The sequence below is a fragment of the Polypterus senegalus genome, chromosome 8 (assembly GCF_016835505.1).
Source record: "Polypterus senegalus isolate Bchr_013 chromosome 8, ASM1683550v1, whole genome shotgun sequence".
Lineage (NCBI taxonomy): Eukaryota > Metazoa > Chordata > Cladistia > Polypteriformes > Polypteridae > Polypterus > Polypterus senegalus.
In genome coordinates, this window is record NC_053161.1 from 134519601 (window position 1) to 134535172 (window position 15572).

At 37.4% G+C, this 15572-nt stretch overlaps 1 protein-coding gene across 1 annotated transcript in view; it reads right to left on the bottom strand.

Moving 5' to 3' along the window:
- poc1b (POC1 centriolar protein B) overlaps nucleotides 1-15572 on the bottom strand; it is a 117351-nt gene that overhangs the window by 97746 nt on the left and 4033 nt on the right. Inside the window, exons 2-4 of the mRNA XM_039761792.1 lie at nucleotides 6772-6856; nucleotides 3067-3238; nucleotides 709-888 (exon numbers count right to left, since the gene is read on the bottom strand). Of these exons, the coding sequence (XP_039617726.1) occupies nucleotides 709-888; nucleotides 3067-3238; nucleotides 6772-6856 (437 nt within the window). The remainder of the gene's footprint in view (nucleotides 1-708; nucleotides 889-3066; nucleotides 3239-6771; nucleotides 6857-15572) is intronic.

The window sequence follows — 15572 nt, forward strand, 5'->3', positions numbered from 1 at the left end:
AATAGCGGAATTAAACTGAAAATAAGCCACTATCATGGATGAAGATGTTGAAACAAAACTGGAAGCAATTTTAAAGATGAACTGAGATGAACTTGAAATGCTTCAAAAATTAATAACAGATATTTTCAAATATACCATAAAAGTTAATTAAATTAGCGATATTTGTTATAAACCTCATCTTAAAACATACCCAAATATTGTTCAAGCTTGAAATGTTTATAAAAATCTGATCATTTCTTTAGAAGTGAAAATTTAGAAATATATTTAAAGAAGGTGAAATGAACTGCAGACATCTCAATACTGACACAAATAATTAAAAAATAAATTTTACAACAGACCAATGCATTCTAAGACATCTCTAATTGCTTATCATAGCACTTGATGCTTTTGTTTCTCCCAAAATTAAGGGCAACAAAATGTGGCACTGCTCAAAAGACAATAATAAATGCCACCTTTAAGATGAATTAATGACAGTCCTATGCATCATTCAGTTTGTATGACATAATTATAAGATTTACTGCAATACAGGGCTGACATATTTAATGGTGAAGTTACAAGTCAAAGATAAATCAATAACCCCACAGTCAAATAAGCTTTTGAATTCACAATACATGTAATAAATCTGTTTAGCAGTGTATGTACTACATGGGCTTTGACTGCCTTTTTGTTAACAGTTGGTTATTAAACTTTACAATTCTTAATTCTTACCTTGCACAGCGAACCCAGTTGGTATGCCCAATTAAGGAATATAAGAAGCGACGGCTGTAAACGCTCCAGACTTTTACAGATTTATCATCTGAGGCAGTAACCAATCGTTGACCATCCTTGGAAAAGTTAACACTTCTGACTGCAGCTGTATGAGCTCTGAACACAGTAGACTCGCCTTTTCTGGACAAAGAAACATAGTAATTTCACTTGAAAAAAAACTTAAACTTGCAACTATTAGTCTCCATTAAAGTATGGCAAAGTTGATCCATAAAAGTGGACTATAACATTAAGCTTCAAAATACATTATAAAAAAAATATTAAAAATTCTGTATAAATACAAAATTGAATCAAAGAATGACACGATTAATAAAGGGAAGTAAATTAAAAACTATAATTGCACCATCTGTCTCTCTCACTCTATATTATATACACACACACTATATATATATATATATATATATATATATATATATATATATATATATATATATATATATATATACACACACACGGACAAAATTGTTGGTACCCTTCAGTCAATGAAAGAAAAACTCAAAATGGTCACAGAAATAACTTTAATCTGACAAAAGTAATAATAAATAAAAATTCTATGAAATTTAACCAATGAAAGTCAGACATTGATTTTCAACCATGCTTCAACAGAATTATTTAAAAAATAAACTCATGAAACAGGCCTGGACAAAAATGATGGTACCCTAGAAAAGACTGAAAATAATGTGACCAAAGGGACATGTTAATCCAAGGTGTGTCCACTAATTAGCATCACAGGTGTCTACAATCTTGTAATCAGTCAGTGGACCTATATATAGGGCTCCAGGTAGTCACTGTGTTGTTTGGTGACATGGTGTGTACCACACTCAACATGGACCAGAGGAAGCGAAGGAAAGAGTTGTCTCAGGAGATTAGAAAGAAAATTATAGACAAGCATGTCAAAGGTAAAGGCTATAAGACCATCTCGAAGCAGCTTGATGTTCCTGTGACTACAGTTGCACATATTATTCAGAAATTTAAGATCCATGGGACTGTAGCCAACCTCCTGGACGTGGCAGGGAGGAAAATTGATGACAAATCAAAGAGACGGATAATACGAATGGTAACGAGAGAGCCCAGAAAAACTTCTAAAGAGATCCAAGGTGAACTTCAAGCTCAAGGAACATCAGTGTCAGATCGCACCATCCGTCGTTGTTTGAGCCAAAGTGGACTTCATGGGAGACGACCAAGGAGGACACCATTGTTGAAAACAAATCATAAAAAAGCCAGACTGGAATTTGCCAAACTACATGTGGACAAGCCACAAAGATTCTGGGAGAATGTCCTATGGACAGATGAGACAAAAATTGAACTTTTTGCCAAGGCACATCAGCTCTATGTTCACAGACGGAAAATGAAGCATATCAAGAAAAGAACACTGTCCCTTCTGTGAAACATGGAGGAGGCTCTCTTATGTTCTGGGGCTACTTTGCTGCATCTGGCACAGGGTGTCTTGAATCTGTGCAGGGTACAATGAAATCTCAAGACTATCAAGGGATTCTAGAGAGAAATGTGCTGGCCAGTGTCAGAAAGCTTGGTCTCAGTCGCAGGTCATGGGTCTTGCAACAGGACAATGACCCAAAACACACAGCTAAAACACCCAAGAATGGCTAAGAGGAAAACATTGGACTATTCTAAAGTGGCCTTCTATGAGCCCTGACCTCAATCCTATTGAGCATCTTTGGAAAGAGCTGAAACATGCCATCTGGAAAAGGCACCCTTCAAACCTGAGACAACTGGAGCAGTTTGCTCATGAGGAGTGGGCCAAAATACCTGCTGAGAAGTGCAGAAGTCTCATTGACAGTTACAGGAATCGTTTGATTGCAGTGATTGCCTCAAAAGGTTGTGCAACAAAATATTAAGTTAGGGGTACCATCATTTTGTCCAGGCCTGTTTCATGAGTTTATTTTTTTAAATAATTCTGTTGAAGCATGGTTGAAAATCAATGTCTGACTTTCATTGGTTAAATTTCATAGAATTTTTATTTATTATTACTTTTGTCAGATTAAAGTTATTTCTGTGACCATTTTGAGTTTTTCTTTCATTGACTGAAGGGTACCAACAATTTTGTCCACGTGTGTATATATGTATGTATATCACTTGATGTAGGTGGTAACCCACCGGGGCGAAAGGGGGAATATAACTTCTCACAGTTTTACACATCAATATGAAATATTGAACTACAAAGTTCAATCCTGTTTGGATTTTCTGTAAGTTTAAAAGGAACATCATGTTGTAAGTGTATTTCCCCCAAATGCTGAGAAGCCGAGAAGAAAAAAAACTGAACAACTTGTATCTACTACTCACATGCTTGGTGTCCACAATCTGATGGTTCTGTCCAAAGAAGCTGAAGCTACAAGATTTCCAGATGGAGAAAACTGAACACTAGAAACTGCATCATTGTGGCCTACAAATCTATAGGCTCTGGCTTTTGGTTTCAGGTTCCAAACCATGAGAAATGTGTCAGCTGAACCAGTTGCTTGAGGGGGAAAAAAATGAATTCTTTTTTAGAGTCAATGGATTCAGTGGTCAAAGGAATACTATGTAGTGACTGTCCAGTCCTATTAGGAGACTTCAGTGCTAAACTGGTACAACAGACAATACTGTAAATATTGGGTTTCTGTGTTAGTCATTTATTCTTCACAATGAAAACCAAGTTGAAATAGAATTATGCTCATTAAATGAGCCTAGTAACAGATAAACGTGGGTTAAAGGTAAATTATTTTAATGTTCTCTTATTTGATCTGAGGCTATATTGTCTAGGCAATTAAGTAAAGAGATGTGTAGTGTGGATGAGTGTTTTTCACTTGTTGGTGTGATGGCTCAGGTAGATGGCGAGATTGCTGGAAGGACCTGAAAAATTGTAATATGTAGCAAAGGCTTGCTAATAACATCTACCAGATGTCTGTTTTTGAGGCAAGTTCAAATTTTACCTTCAGAAGAGCATGGGCACAGTCCTCAGTAGTGAAGGTAGTTGAAAAGAGTTATGTTCAGAAGGCTGTTTTTGCCTGTCATAGAGGCAACCCTGGGACTCACTGAAAGCTTTCAAGTTGAAGTAAAGGCCCTCCTGGAAAGCCTAAGAGATTCTGGCAAAACCAAACAATGATACAAAAAGAATAACACTGTCCTTAGCAGTGATGGAGAAAACTGACCGTTGTGGAACTCCTAAACCCAGTGGAGACATTCTCCTCTGAGAAGGCAGTGCCAGAAGCTTCACAATTTCAAAGCCACAGATAGTGTGAGAGATTTGACCAGTAACTCTAGAAGCCCTGGATATTATAAGGGTGTTTTGGGCAATACGCCTCTTCAGTGTTGGCTGGAAAGGCAGTGACAATATCTCTCGTACAGAAGATTAGAGTGGTGGTTCTCATTTTCAGAAAATTATGTCTAGCAGGTGTATTCCAATTACTGAGGTATCACACTCTTCAGCCTCCCCAGGAAAGCATATGTCAGGGTTCTATAAAGAACGGGCTATTCCTTCCAAAAGTAAAACACTGGATTCTGGAGGAACAATTCTGATTCCACCTTGGCTGTGGAAAAGTCAACCTGCGCCTTCTTCTACTACAAATATCTATGGGGTCATGTGAATTTACCAATCCCATTTATATGGGCTTTGAAGGTATGGAAGAAGCTTTAAGGGTGAGGCTTCCTTTCAAAATCACTTTTCAACAGCATGGGATCCCAGGCTCACTGCTGCATACCTTTTGATCCTTGTATTTGCAAAGTAAGAGTTTAGTTTCTAGACTTGACATTAAACTGAGTCTATTTACTGTGGGTGTTGCACTGAGTCAGAGGTGCATCTCCTCCTCTCCTGTTCTTGATTTTCATGGTGAATCCAAAGTGCAGAGGGTGTACAGTGTGGGAACCCAATAACTGCATCTCCACTCTTAGTAGATGCTGTTTTCTTGGTCTAATCAGACTCTACTCTCCACTGTACACTTGAATAGTTCACAGCCGAGTGTGGTCAGCCCAGCTCAGAATGTTGCTCGTTCCTCGTATGTATGTATGTATGTATGTATGTATGTATGTATGTATGTGAGTCAAAGAACAAATCAAAGACCAGTTTTAAATATTCATAATCAGAACTGAATAAATTTATTATAAGGTAACTTAGTCTTTGAGTAAATATGCTGCTTTTCCAGTTAACTCCAAAACACACAGATTCTGCACAGAGTATCAGGAACACCGCAAGAAGCTACAGATAACAACTGATTATTTAAAGCCAACAAAGAACTGAAAATTGACATGAAGGGCCAAGCTCTACGTAATCACAAAATCATGGCCAACAAAGAAACACACATTAGAGTGTGAAAAGACTGAACAATGAGAATGGAGGAGCAGTCACCTTTCAAGACATGGAGAAGGCACCAGTCACTTCAAGAACTGCATAGTTAACAAGAGATGTCAGCATTTGGTTTTGAGAGATTACCCCCACCTCAACTGCAGCAAAACTATTTTGAATTAGGCTGGTTTTATACTTCATATGACGCATGCTGCAGCGGACACTTCCTGCTACGCAAGCGTTGTACTGTTTATACTTGCGTGCGTAGTTTACGAAAATCCGGAGGAATCCACCAGGTGGCAGTGCGAGATATTATCACGGTGAGAACAGGTTCGGCTTCGCTTTGTTGTGAATTGCCTGGAACAGCCATTAAATTCCGATGACACCTTACCGCAATATCTCAGTAAAGGATGTTTAATGATTAAATCCATCAATCCAGGGATGTGTCCATTCCAACTAGCATTGGGCACGAGGCAGAAACAATCCCTGGACGAGGCATCAGTTCATCGCAAGGTGAATACAAACACTCACGTACACTAGTGTCATTTTAGTGTCACCAAATCTGCATATATTTGGAAGGAACCCGGAGCACACTGTGGAAACCAAGCAGGAAAACATGCTAACTCCAGGCAGAGAATACCAGCAACGTGACTCCCTGCGAGACAGCAGGGCTACCACTCTGCCACTGTGTCACCCCATGTGTGTATTTATTAACAGTGTTCATTATTTAAATGAAATTAACGATATATCTGTAAAATGTAACATACATACTTTATTGCATTTCATCATGAAAGTGATATCAAAATAAATCTTAGGATTCTAAATGTGCAGAGAGTTGGAATATCATATATTTAATGTGTTTTGTGTGGCAATCTATTGCTGTCAGGTCAGGAGAAAGCTCCAGGAAAAAAAAAAAGACGGCACAGAAGATGGTATGTGAGACTTTCAAAATGTATCGTGTCATTACGATCGGGAATATAAAAGGACCACAAATGTATTTGTATGTCAGCATTTTGCTTCACCACATCGAACCACTCATCAAACATCGAAGCGCGCACATTGATCTTGTAGGATCCACAAAGCGGCTTTTTGTCACATGTAGATAGTAACCAGAGACTCCAACATCAAATTCCAACTTTTAGCACACTGAGCCCCCCCAAATTTTTGCTGGTACTGCAACTCGTGCACAAGGTGCATTCATTTCTGAGGACCTGCTCAGAGGATGTGTCAAATGAACACTGGGAATGCATGGCAGCCATGATATGTGCGTGTACGCGTTCTGAGTGTGAAGTATAAACGAGCCTTTTTAGTGACTCATCACATCAATTTTTCACCAAGTTTCTTATATCGGATATGTGACATGCATTTGGAAAACATGCCTTGCATTAAGAACAAGCCTGCTCCAACACTGCACTTTTCTGTACACTGCCACAATAGGCCAGCTGTCTTATGTTTATCTGTTTTATGGAGACGTGATTTTTGCTTCTTATGGATTCTTGTTGTGTAGAAATCTTATTTCATACTTTTCTAATCTGACCAATGTAGATTTTTTTTTAATTTGCTATATTTTTTCATTTTAAATACAATATTTGGTTGTCTGTTTACTACTCTGGGAATGAAATACACAAAGAACATTACACAAAAACAAATGGTTCCTTAATTGAAAATGCTTTGGAACTAACTTGGCACAATTTCCAAAAGAATGTGGTTAAACAGAAAGAAAAACTTACCCAATTGTCTGTTATTTGGATTGAAATCAGTGCTGAGAATAACATCTTTATGTCCTTTATAATGCTGCTCTAACGCTGGGTCCGGCTGAAAGAAAGAATGAAAATGAATTAAAAACACCTTGACAAATCAATAGGTTCAGGCATGATCTCTTACTCAAAGCTTCCAATTTTTGTCAATTTAACAACTAAACCTATAAGTTGTGCTTCAGTCCAGTGCAAAGAAAAATTCATGCATAATGTACCTACATGCCTTTTTTTTTTTTTTAATTCTTCCAAACTTCCATTGTCTGTGTTTTTAAAAATCATTTTAGCTCATTTAATAGGATCCTTGTGATCTGTCACTGTTAATTTATGTCAGCTTTATTTTCATGTGCACAAAGAATAATGAATGCTCCCTCATATCACTTGACAAAAATACAATACAAAAATAAATAAATAAAAGGTATATTGAGCATGCAACAAATATACTTAGTTATATACAATATAGCAATTTGTGTAAGCAAGTATTGCATATACACTCAATCTAAAGGATTATTAGGAACACCATACTAATACGGTGTTTGACCCCCTTTCGCCTTCAGAACTGCCTTAATTCTAGTGGCATTGATTCAACAAGATGCTGAAAGCATTCTTTAGAAATGTTGGCCCATATTGATAGGATAGCATCTTGCAGTTGATGGAGATTTGTGGGATGCACATCCAGGGCACGAAGCTCCCGTTCCACCACATCCCAAAGATGCTCTATTGGGTTGAGATCTGGTGACTGTGGGGGCCATTTTAGTACAGTGACCTCATTGTCATGTTCAAGAAACCAATTTGAAATGATTCGAGCTTTGTGACATGGTGCATTATCCTGCTGGAAGTAGCCATCAGAGGATGGGTACATGGTGGTCATGAAGGGATGGACATGGTCAGAAACAATGCTCAGGTAGCCCGTGGCATTTAAGCGATGCCCAATTGACACTAAGGGGCCTAAAGTGTGCCAAGAAAACATCCCCCACACCATTACACCACCACCACCAGCCTGCACAGTGGTAACAAGGCTTGATGGATCCATGTTCTCATTCTGTTTCACCAAATTCTGACTCTACCATTTGAATGTCTCAACAGAAATCGAGACTCATCAGACCAGGCAACATTATTCCAGTCTTCAACTGTCCAATTTTGGTGAGCTTGTGCAAATTGTATACTCTTTTTCCTATTTGTAGTGGAGATGAGTGGTGCCCGGTGGGGTCTTCTGCTGTTGTAGCCCATCCGCCTCAAGGTTGCGCGTGTTGTGGCTTCACAAATGCTTTGCTGCATACCTCGGTTGTAACGAGTGGTTATTTCAGTCAAAGTTGCTCTTCTATCAGCTTGAATCAGTCGGCCCATTCTCCTCTGACCTCTAGCATCAGCAAGGCATTTTCGCCCACACTGGCGCATACTGGATGTTTTTCCCCTTTTCACACCATTCTTTGTAAACCCTAGAAATGGTTGTGCGTGAAAATCCCAGTAACTGAGCAGACTGTGAAATACTCAGACCGGCCCGTCTGGCACCAACAACCATGCCACACTCAAAATTGCTTAAATCACCTTTCTTTCCCATTCTGACATTCAGTTTGGAGTTCAGGAGATTGTCTTGACCAGGACCACACCCCTAAATGCATTGAAGCAACTGCCATGTGATTGGTTGATTAGATAATTGCATTTATGAGAAATTGAACAGGTGTTCCTAATAATCCTTTAGGTGAGTGTATTTATGTATACTGTTTGTTATGTTGCAATATTTTAATTCTTTTGATTGACTCTTCTACAACCTTATGACTTGTGGGTGGAAAACCGTCCTTGAATCGAGCAAGTTCCAATGACCCTGTAATGTCTGCCAGAAGGGAGGTTTGAGAAAAGCAACTATACAGGTTGGCTGAGGTCTTTAAATTATACTGCTCACATTTCTAAGGCAGCAAGTGCTGTATGTATCATGATCAGAAGGCAGCTGAGTACTGCTAATATTCTGTGCTGTCTTGTCTACCTTCTGCAGTGCTTTATGATCATGAGCCAATCAGGATGTGATGCAACCAGGGAGGATAGACTCTAATGTGCACCTGTAGATGTTCATGAGAAAAGATTGAGAAATGTCACCTGTCCCCAGATGTCTATGTCTATGAGTCTTTTTAACAAGTGCCAAAACGTGTTAGAGATAGTTTAAGAAATTTAAAATTGTTCATTCTTTCAACAGCACTTTGTCTAATAGATGGAAATTACATCCATCTGCTTTCTGAAGTTCACAACCAGTTCCTTGGATCTGATGTTAAAGGATGTATTAAAGAATATATTCAGTAGAAGCTGAAGTTAATTCTTCACAAACATTGTACATATGCATTTGCCATGAAAAACTGCATTCTAAAGTTAAACAATTTCTATAAATTAAAAAAAATACTCAGCCAGTCCTGGCAGTTTATAATGGTGCCACTGAAAAATAAAAGCCCAAAATCTTACTGAACACGCCGTCTTTGAATATTTTTATACAAGAAAACATGCTTTTCTTGTCTATGGAAACAACCATTTTATCACATATTTATCTCAAGGTAACAATATGTTTTAACTCTACTTTTGTGATAGAAGTTCCTGAGAGGAGTTCTCACAAAAATATGGAAGTAAATCAACACAATACCAAGCACGTGGCAGAAAAGATTTGTAGATAACAATTTCTTGGCTATGATTAAATCTTGTAAGTACAACACTATTGTTATCTCAACCATGCTCCTTTGATCTTGGAGCTAAAATCTTGCATCCTACGAACAATTACACTCCAAATTTAACTTTCCAGCAACACATTTCTTTCACTATCTTCAAATTAGAAACTTTGTTGAACAAAACCTGCCCAATTTTCCTCACCTCCAGCCTACCTCTATGCCAGAAAAAATATTGATCAATCTTGAGGACTCAAGACAGCATCTCTGTAATATATAAAACTATTACGCAGTCCCTCCCTTTCATAGATCCAAGAGTACAGTGGGAAAAGGACCTCTCACTCAACATCTCAGAAAAGGGGTGGAAGGTAGCAATGCACAGAATTCACTCAAGCTCCATATGCACAAAGAATACAATTATTCAACTTACAATTATATACTGAGTGCATCTGTCTCGTTTAAAATTGTCCAAAATGCTTCCAGGGCAAGATCCAACCTGTGAACGTTGTAATCAAGTTCCAGCCTCACTGGGTCACATGTTTTGGGCCTGTGCCAAATTAACATCATTCTGGATCAAACTCTTTAAATGCCTTTCAGACAGCCTTGGTGTCACAATCCCTCATAACCCACTAACAGCTGTGTTTGGTGTACTTCCAGATGGGCTTAAAGTGGAGAAGGACAAACAAACTGTAATTGCCTTTGCTACACTATTAGCACGTAGACTTATCTTGCTCAACTGGAAGAATCCTAACTCTACTATTTTAAGTCAATGGATAACTGATGTTATATACTATTTGAAATTGGAAAAAATCTAATTCTCACTTAGAGAATCTGTACAAAACGTTTTCAAAACCTAGCAGGAACTAATCAATAACATTTTAGAATAACCATTTTAGTTAAGGAAGCAGATTCTCTCACCTCTAATTTTTCCATTCTTTTTTAAATTATTTAATATTTATCGATTTACTTATTATTTTTACTAGCTTAAAGTTTTACTCTGCTGGCCTAGCTATCTTTCTCACGGGTGGGGGTTGATTTGTTTTGAACCAAGTCTTGCAAAACTTGATTTATTTGTATGGAATGTTATTTATTATTAAAATCAATAAAATCCAAAAAAAGATCTACTGTGATTTTGTCTTTTAAGAAGAAACCAACCCCTGGGGGAGAAAGGTTACTGAGGAGGATGACTACGCACTAAAGGAGTACACAGAGCTGGGGCTTCATATGTAAGACTTGCGTAAGCCTTTTGTTACACAAAAGTCAGGATTTATAAAACATGAACTTGGTGTGAAAATTGGCTTAAAGTTAAAGAACATCATGACCATCCCTAAGTCCTACAGATCCAGGCATGAATAGTCTGAATAAAATTCTTGCTGTCTCTATAGCACCTCATCAGTCAAAACAGGTTACGTAGGTCTCCCGACACTGGAGGAGGTTTATGCACTGGATGATGGCATTTTACTCTTGCACTCTCCACTTGGAATATTGCAACCTACAAAATGATAAAATAAACAAACATGTAAGGGCACAGGTTGGTCACATGTGTTCACTGGCACAATTGTGTTGTGCTCATTTTGGCCATTATTCGTGCAGTATCCTATAGAACTGTGGTACTACTGAATGTTGCAAAACGAATGTACTCACCCATAACATCTTGTTACATTACATCAGAATCCCTGACAGTGTCTGATAGAAGGCCACCGAAGGCTGTTTCCTCCTTTTAGCTGTAATTTACAGTTCAAAGGGACTGAGATTGAATGTACTGGAATCCTCCCATCAGTAGCATGCACATCATTTTGGTGTTTGGCAATTCTCGTTTTCACACAAAACTTTGTACTGAACCACTTTTTTTTACCCATTTCATCAACAGAGTGCTGCTCTGATGTTTCAGCATTTACTGCTGCTGCAACTAGTTTTATTATGACCCTGGTGTTCTTTTTAAATGGCTGAAAATTGTTTGTTTTTTGTGTTTTACTTAACTAAATATGTGAACTCTGACACAATTTTAGTGATTTGGGCTGTTAAATTGAAGATGACTGCAAAATAAGCCAGTCATTTAAAGGAGTCAACAATGGCCTTCATGGAAAAACAGTGATTATTTTTCACGTCACAACTAAAACAGAGCAACGACAATGAAACCGGAATTGCAGGAAACACATTACAGAGTCAAAATATAATTCATGTGGTAATGACAATCAAATTAAAAAAAAAAAACAAAAAAAAAAACACATAAGAAAGGTAGCTAAAAAAGCTTCTTTTGACATGGTGAATAAATACCATGTGTAATGTGTGACTACTTCCTAGCTTGGATCTGTCTATGCCCTTTGCCACGTCTCCATTGGGCATGTAATTAAATATGGTCTGTTAAACTGGTAAGATGCTTCTGCTCAGTGTTTGCTCTCACATTCCCTTTCTCTGTATATGTATACTGTAGTTATGTAATTCCAATTAGGCCACAAAAAACACAATGCTTTGAATTCTTGCCTCTTTTTTCTATAAGAAGGCAAACACAACAAGTGCAGGTTTGGGTGCTGAAGTAGTAGTCCAATAAATGAAGATGAATTTTTCATTTTACTACATTCATATTAGCCAAATAGATGACGACATCATTTTTAAGATGAAATGCAGCAAAATATGTTGATTATATTATACAGATAAAACTAACTTCATTTAACTAATCTGTATTGTTAATAATTAAACATGTGAGGACACGGTTCCGCAGTGCTAGCTAATTCAGGGATTGTGCCTGCCTCGCGCAGTATATTTACTGGGGCTGACGCGACACTGGAAGAATAGATGGACAGAATAATTAAACAGGTACTACAAAGATATTTCAATGTTCCTTAAAGGTTTTCAAGAATCGTCATTTTAAGTTTACAGATGGCTTAACGTCTATTACAGAGCTGATTGTGTGGCTATTGGGTATTTGGAGAAAGAAAAGTAAGGACAGGAATTGGAGGTTAGTACGTTTGAAAGAGACAGTACTGCTACAATAATTTCATCAAAGGTCATACACAATCACACACCGTGTTCTCATGTTAATAACGTGCTTTAACGCCTATCATCATGAAAAAGATATCACGTACACATCTCTGTATTTTAATTATTCAGAGAGCTGTAATATCACGAATGTAATGGATTCTGTGTCCTGTCGGAGGAAGAGAAAGCGGAAGCACGTAGTGATTCACACACATAGAGCAAAAGATCAAATACAAAACAAAGCATTTAACGTGATACTTTAATTAGGATGTGATTTGAGAAACTGGTTAATTAAACGATTTTAAGATGAAGTTTATGATGTTCTACTTTAATGACAAAATAAAACTACATAATTAAAGTGGAAATTTCGAGATTGAAGTTGACATTTCATGCTTTTTTCCTACTGTGCGCCTTTTTTTTCTCTGTACCCTAATAAGCTTTCATATGACACTCAGATGATGGGCTACAACTCAACTTTTCATGGCGACTTTGATATCTGACAACTTCTTTTTTTTATTTCGGGCACTGAGCGACTTTGTGAACTTGAGCTTTCGAGTTTCTCCGACACGCAATGTCAGCCGATCAGCTTCCTTTTGCTGTTTATATCAACAAATAGTACATTTTTTCTTTGCCTCCACTTGGTATTCGCTGAAATTCTTCTATTTTCCCCCGTGCTTTTCCCATTGTCTTTTCACAGAACGCTGAGCTTAAGGGCTATTTATATTGATTTGCATATTCAAAGAGGCATAATTCTGGGAGGAGTTGGGGCGGGACAGCAGGTGCGTGCACGAGCGTTACTTTTGACGCTGACCAGGATTTATGGAGCGGAAGAACGTGGAAGTTGGAGTACGCACAGATTCCTGCATCTGGATTTTTCTGTGCGTAAGCACATTTTGGCTTTTGTGCTTACGTCATGTTATAGTGCGAATTCTACACACGCTGTTATGCATGAGGCCCCAGGAGTTTGTGACATTTAAAATGTGAATCCATTTGACTTATCCTTTAAATCAGTCAGTCAGTCAGTCATTTTCTAACCTGCTCAGTCCTGGGTTGCAGAGGGGTGCTGGAGCCTATTCCAGCTGGCACAGGGCACAAGGCAGAAACAAACCCTGGACATAGCACCCCATCACAGACCAAACACAAGCACCCACTCCAACTACACACTAGGGCCATTCCCAATTCACCTAACCTGCATATCTTTGGACAGTGGGAGGAAACTGCAGCACCCAGAGGAAACCCACACAGACAGAGGGTGAACATGCAAACTCCACATGAGGAGGACCCGGGATAAAAACCCTGGTCAGCTACCACTGCACCACCATCTCACCACTATCCTTTAAATAATTATTTTTTAATGTTTTTAACAAGGTAATTTTTTAAATATAAATCTTACAACAGTAAATGTAACAAGACACATTTGACAAACCAGATTTTAAAAGCATGTGGTTAGACAAACAACTGTAAAGCATTTGTTTAAATGAAAAAAATAAATAAAATAAAACACTGAATAATTTTGGAATTCACTAACTCAACCATACTTGCTGTGACACTGATGGAATCCCCATGTCTAAATTAAATTAAACTAAACTAAACTGAAGCCCTGCATTGAATTGTGCTTATTATGAAGGCTAATACTAGTTTAATTTAATGATAGCTGGGTAACTATTTGATGAATAGGCGACAATTCTGAAACTGCTATTACTGTTAGTATTTATATATTCCATATTTTGGATTACAAAAAAGCCACAATATTGGTCACATGAATAAAGGAGGTACTTTTAATTAAATAAATAGGATTTCTGTATTTGTTGTGGTATTGAAAAAGTACCAAGTATTATGACATTTCACTGTTATTAATATTGAAAACCGACATTCTGCAATCGTGACAACCTTAATGAAGACAAGTAGGAGAAATTGTTTCAAACCTTCAAAACCAGAAGAACTCCCTAAATGAAGAAAAGGCTAAGAAGTAAGAGCCCACCTTTTAACATTTTATGGAAAAGGCAACATTGACTGTTTGGCTGCAAGTGTAAGGACAATGCATTTGAGGAAAAAAAAAAAAAACACTACAGTATGTGTTTTCCATTGAAAAATTGAAGCCCATGTCAATTTACATTTTTCAATTCAAATGCATTGCTAATTCCGTCCTGCCTTTTTCCTAGTGGTAACAGATTCCAAAAATGTATTTGCATTAGAATCTGTTTTACGCTCATGTGTCCCTTAATGCCAATTTCACTGTATTCTGTACAAGTGACAATATTACTACTATTTCTCTTATTATTAAAACATGATCCCTAAAAATCTCTTCATTATAAAGCATTGAATCTCTTTAACTGATAATTGTTTTTAAACAATATTGTGTTACATTAGAAAAGAAAAATAAAAACATAACAGAAAACAAAAACTTGTGCAGGACATTTTTAGTTTAAAAAAAAAAAAAAACTGTACGGAATGGACCACACAGTACTTCCATGTTAATTTCACATTAATTATAAAGCAGGAAACCACTCAATGGCATATTTTACAATAGAATATTGTAAAATGTACCATGTAATAATATACAGCCAACTATACAGTATTAAGTTATATAAAACTTATTACATACACAAATATATTTACAGTAAAATAAACAGGAAGTTGAATCAAGTGAACAATTTAAATAATACTTCATTTCAAACTAAACACACTGGGTCAAATAAACAAGCTGCATAGACAGTTTGGCACAGGGGTGGTTTAATGCCTCTGTGCACATCAACCTTTACAGATCTACTGCATGTGTGTGTGTGGTTTTTTTTCCCCCATTTCTTTGTTCATCATCCAGGATGTGGTCTGCAAGAGCAAATATGTTGTCAGCTATCTTATCTTATGAATATCTTTCGAGTGTGTATGTGTGGTGCATGTACATGAATGTTTAAATAAATTATTTATCTGAAACCCTTCTTGTATAAAAACTTTTCAAATAAATACCGTAGATCCCGGAATACAGGCCGACCCGGTATATTAGCCGAACCCCTTCTCTACCTACTAAATTACATGTATTTGCCGATGACCGGTATTTAAGCCGACCCCCTTCTCCAAGCAAAATTTTCTAAATTTCCTTAAAAGTGTCTCTTCGGGTAGATTTATAATGTTTATCGGCGAGAATTTGAGACT